The sequence below is a fragment of the Lotus japonicus genome, chromosome 4 (genome assembly GCF_012489685.1).
Source record: "Lotus japonicus ecotype B-129 chromosome 4, LjGifu_v1.2".
NCBI lineage: Eukaryota > Viridiplantae > Streptophyta > Magnoliopsida > Fabales > Fabaceae > Lotus > Lotus japonicus.
In genome coordinates, this window is record NC_080044.1 from 8,964,107 (window position 1) to 8,969,363 (window position 5,257).

The window sequence follows — 5,257 nt, forward strand, 5'->3', positions numbered from 1 at the left end:
TTTATAAGAGTTTTCTTTCAAAAAAAAATTATAAAAGAGTTCTATGGCCTAATCTGGGAAAGTTAAAATCAAAATGAAAGCGTTCAGTTATAGAAGAGTTCTATTTACCAGTTATATTATAGAGTTTTTGGTACCCTCCTTTGATGATTTATCTCTTTTTGTTTGGCGATCCAAAACTTAATTAAAATATAGCGCATGTGTTAAAAAGAAAAAGCGGGAAAATAGACTTCTCTCTTTAAACAAAAGGGCAAACAAAAAAGTGGATGCTCCCCTCCATTCGATTGCAGGCAGGGAAAAGTGCATAAGCCCTAAGCAAAAAGCAGATCAAGCTCTCTCTATCTTTAAAATTTTGATAGTGCCCTTTTTATTTTTGTGGTTGTAAGGACATAAAGCCAGTTTCACGGGTTGCCCATGAGCCTATGACTCAACAGTGCACTGCAAAAGAAAGTTTATTGGTTTATCTTTCCCTCCCCAATCAATTGACAACATTATCTTCAATAACTCTTGCCTAAAGAAATATGCATTATACACACAGGGATGAAATAAGAAAAAATTGGTAAGAAACCCATTAAGTAAAATCAACAATTGCTAAATGGAAGAGGCCGTATAGATTTTTTTAGGAGAGCATATTCAACCTTTTGGAGAGGTGAATGCCCCATTTTTGCTTTATATGGTTCCAGAACACATACACTCATCAAGTGTACAAAAAAATTCATCATTTAATTGATTTATTAGACATAAAGATTTCCATTTGTATTTTTTTTTTCACTTCCTCATTATTTTTATACAAAATTTTTAAAATAAGACATTTTCATAATTATAAATAAAAACAGAAATAAAAAAAGAATATTTTCTCAAAACAAACAAAGCCCTTAGAAATCTTCCTTAGAAGGGAAAGAAGCTATGAATTGGTGTAGTTCTGCAGTTTGAAGTTCAATACTCTGTCCATAAATCTGTTTATCTATCCTTCAATGTCCCTAGAATGAATTCATCAAAATACAAACACAATCAATACAACTAGAAATGTAATTGCAAGAAGATTACTAATTCAAATGGCAATACAAAAACAAGAAGCTATCAATACACAGCAGCAAAGGTAGATCATAAATACAAGTAGGATGAGTTCTCTCACACTATATGGAAGGAAAATCAGATACAGAATCCTACATGGTAGAAGAAAGTGAAACATTTTTCCACATTTTCCACACACACTGAACAACCAAGGGTATAAACATTATAACTTGATCACATAGCATAAACTATTTCTCCACTACTATCTATATCAAGGTCAGGATCAGTGTCTAAGTCATCATCCATGTCATCATCAATATCCAAGCTTCCAGTAAGATACTGGTTGAGAGATTGAGTTCCAGCTGCAGGAATCGTAGCCTCAGAAATGATCTGCATGATTTCATCGATGCTTTGCGTCGGTTGATCAGGCTCCTCAAACTGGTTGTTCGTCGTATTCCCATCCACTAGATCAGTTGGAAGGTTTTTCAAAAACCATTCATGGTTTCTAATCTCAGGCATAGTTATTCTCTGCTTTAGAACATTACATGGAATCAATTTAGAATACATATCACTTAAACAATCCACATATAAATCATGCAAATCATGAGATTCAAGTATATAATAAAAGGCACAAAAGTTTCAGCAAATGAATAAGGAAAATACTTACCTTTGCAGGATCAGCAACAAAAATCCTTGAGATCAGATGACGGCATTCGGGAGATATGTGAACATAGTCAGGAATTGAATACTGAACATTCAAAATCCTCTGCAAGCAACATCCAGCAGTTTAGGAAAACTAATTCAGTCAAAGAAACACATCAAAGTAAAAAAAATAGGTGCACTGGGTTACATGTATCGTCTTGCGGAAATTTTTAGGTTCTTCTGGATCCTCAAAAGGATATGCACCCACCAACATGACATATAAGGTCACCCCACAAGACCATACATCTGCAATCTGAGTCATAAGAGCGTGTCAACATTAGTATAGATTAAACAATTTAAGATAATTAGTACAGAAAATAATAGAAGGGGAGCCTTGACACAATGGTAAATAGTTGTTGCCATGGGACTGAGGTCACGGGTACTCTCGTGTGTAAAAAACAAGGTAAAGTTGCTTACAATAGACCAAATGGTTCCTGGTACTTAAGTTGGGAGGGTCTAATAGCAATGGAGCCAATCAACAGGTCATTGTGGTCACAAATATCAACTTAATGGTATAAAAGGTCTAAATAAGCTGTGATCATCATCAAAATTTATAGAAACACATAATCTAAATGACAAACATTTTAATGGGAAATGATCAATATCTAACTAGTAAGATGAACTTATAAAGTGATAGAAGTTACCACATACCTTGCCATCATATTCCTTCTTAAGCAAAACTTCTGGTGCAATATATGCAGGGGTACCAACAGTAGATTTTGGTTGTGAATGTAGCACAGAGGACTGAAAATTTAAGACAAACAAGATGCATGGGCACCAGAAATTAATCAACCAAAGACAAATAACAGATACAGAAATTTGCTTGATCTAGAATTTGGAGAAACCTACAAAGTCAATAAACTGTGAAGGTATCAAAAAATAAAAAGCAGATAAATATAGACTCTATATACCTTTGAATAGCCAAAATCACAAATTTTCAAACGCGGAGCTGCGCTACCATCCAACAATGTGTTTTCCAACTTCAAGTCACGATGGCACACTTGCTTCATTAAAGAAGACAAATAGAGAAGCTCAAGTCAGACATCGCATTATTTCTTCTGAGCAGCAAATGCACTTGGGGTAAAAGCAAATACTACAATGTACCATTGCATGACAGTAGCTAACACCTGATATAAGTTGTTGGAAGAAAAAGCGTGCCTGCAGAATAGATTAGTGAGCATTAAAGGCATATGCAGTAGCAGCACTACACAAATGAATGAATGCGACGGATAAGAACCTCGTCCTCACTGAACTTCCCAGCATTGCATATCCGCTCAAATAGCTCTCCTCCAGAAGCATATTCCATTACAATTGCCAAATGTGTTGGTGTCAGTATAACCTAAAGTCACACCATCAAAGGACTAAGTAGTAACTAAGATACTTCTATGATATGAAGAAATAGGATATGATATTGGGAGTGTACAGACCTCCTTGAACCTGACTATATTGGGATGTCTCAATGATCTGTGGTTTATAATTTCCCTCTGTACATTTTCATCTATCTGTTAAGAGAGCAGCATGACCAAACTCATGAGAAGTTCTACAATCAAGCCTACTGAAGCAATTTTACCAAAAGTACCAACCAATGCATCGAATTTTACATTAAGGAGAAAATAACAAAAAAAGATTCCCTCTAATCATCATCATCATCATCATGTGCTATTAACCAATAAGCGTACCAACATCTGACGATTTTCTAAAGGACTGTTGAAAAATCTCACATTGACTAGAGATATGACGAAATAAATACTTATAAAGGGTAGATGAACTTTCTCCTTAAGCTAGCCCAAATTCTAACAAGGACCTAAAGTCCGTCTAAAGACAAGAATACAAGAAAGAGATATAACAAGAGAATGTAACACAAGTACACAACATATGTGAAACTAAGATACCTTCATAAAATTACAATAAAATTGTTTTTTTCTCACAACCAAAAACAGGAATTCTATGCTACAAAGAAACACATTAGTAAAAATTAGTTAAAAACAAGTGAACCGAGGAAAGAAGGAAAAGCCTCAAGAATTTAGGACACTAACCTTTTCACCTCGCTCAATATACTTGACAGCAACAAGCTCATCGTTCTGTTTGTCCCTCATGAGCCTAGCTACCCCGAAATTTCCACAACCAATATCACGCACAAGCTCATAGCGATCACTGTCATGCATGATCGGCATATCCATTCCAGGCCCAACAGCGGTCGGAGGTCGATCCATTTACTCAAAAAGAAGAAGAAGAAAATATGATCAGACGTTTACCGCTTAGTGCGAACAACTGCAGTGCATGACATGATAACAAAAAAAAGTGAAGAAAGAAGGCTCAATCAACACTCAAATGATTATCATCCATTCATTCCAAGTGCAAAAGCAGAAAGAAAGGGAACAAGGAAGAATGGCGGTGGTTCAGAAAGGTTTGTGAGCTTTGACGTGGTGCGGGGTGGACCACTGAAGCAGAGTTGGTGAATAAAGAGAGTGTGAAATGGTTCAACCCCGTGAAGCATTCACCAACCAAACCCAAATGGTTAGCTAGCTTCCAGAGAGAGCTTGGATAATGCAATGAGCTGTGTGTTTTTGTGTGTCTGTGTGCTGAAGGGCGGTGATATGCTCGTGAATTCCTCCACTCTTTCTCTTTCTCAGTCTGCAAGACAGAGTATGCTGTCTCTGTTGCTCTAAAGTTTATATCTCTTTTATTATGTTATTGAATGAAGAGCTGATTTTTGCCAATGGCCAGTTACTTTTGGTTTCGATTACTTTGGTATTGGAATGAGTGAAGCACTAAAACTTGATCACAAAAAGACACAAATGAAAGAAAATTCTAACCGACTTAAGGCTCATTTGCATGAAAGTTATGAAAGAAAAAGAAAAACTTGAGGAAAGAGAGTAGAAAATTATATGAATTTTAAGGTTGTCTTTTTATAGACTAGTAAATGTAATGAAAAATTATACTATGAAATTAAGAATTATACTTGAGTTTCTTACTGGTGAGGCATTTAGCATCTCCATCCATAGAACTCATTAGAGTTGATAAATCAAATTTTATATCATTTTTAACCATTTTTTTTATGATGTCACATATTTTTTTACTTTATGTAACTCAACTGATATTTTACTTCAACCCAACAACTTTCAAAAAATTATTAAATGGACTTCACAATTTATCTCACGTTTTATATTTTAGTATTTAATTTATCTCAAAATCACTTAGTTATTTATCAGAAAAAACAAAGAGGATCAAATAAATACCGATCGCTGCATACGACAACAATCAGAGTTATGAGTTGGAATGCAAAGTTGATCTCCACCACGAGAAAATAAATTTTGAGTAATTGTTGCCTACGGCAGCGTGCTGAGCTCGAATGACAGAGTTGCTCTCAACCACGAGAAAATGCGTGTTGGCTAACTATTGCTTACGACATCAATCAATGTTATTAGCGGGAATGGCAGAGCAACTCTCCAACCTCGAGAAAATGCATTTAGAGTAATCGTTACTTACGACAGAAATCAGTGTTGAGCTGGAATGACAAAGTTGCTCTCCAACCACAAGAAAA

At 35.4% G+C, this 5,257-nt stretch overlaps 1 protein-coding gene across 2 annotated transcripts; it reads right to left on the bottom strand.

The window, feature by feature from the left end:
• Positions 1-1,026: 1,026 nt before the first annotated feature.
• LOC130715165 (serine/threonine-protein kinase SRK2E) lies at positions 1,027-4,495 on the bottom strand. Of its 2 annotated transcripts, none has more exons than XM_057565227.1 (9): positions 3,750-4,495; positions 3,141-3,215; positions 2,951-3,052; positions 2,818-2,871; positions 2,625-2,717; positions 2,365-2,457; positions 1,862-1,966; positions 1,679-1,777; positions 1,027-1,542 (listed from the first exon to the last, which is right to left on the bottom strand). In XM_057565227.1, the coding sequence occupies exons 1-9, from the start codon at positions 3,924-3,926 to the stop codon at positions 1,246-1,248; spliced, it is 1,095 nt and encodes a 364-aa protein (XP_057421210.1). In that variant the 5' UTR covers positions 3,927-4,495; the 3' UTR covers positions 1,027-1,245. The 2 variants fall into 2 exon arrangements, with proteins under 2 accessions (XP_057421210.1, XP_057421211.1); XM_057565228.1 differs by having other exon boundaries at positions 1,027-1,539; positions 3,750-4,491.
• Positions 4,496-5,257: the final 762 nt, after the last annotated feature.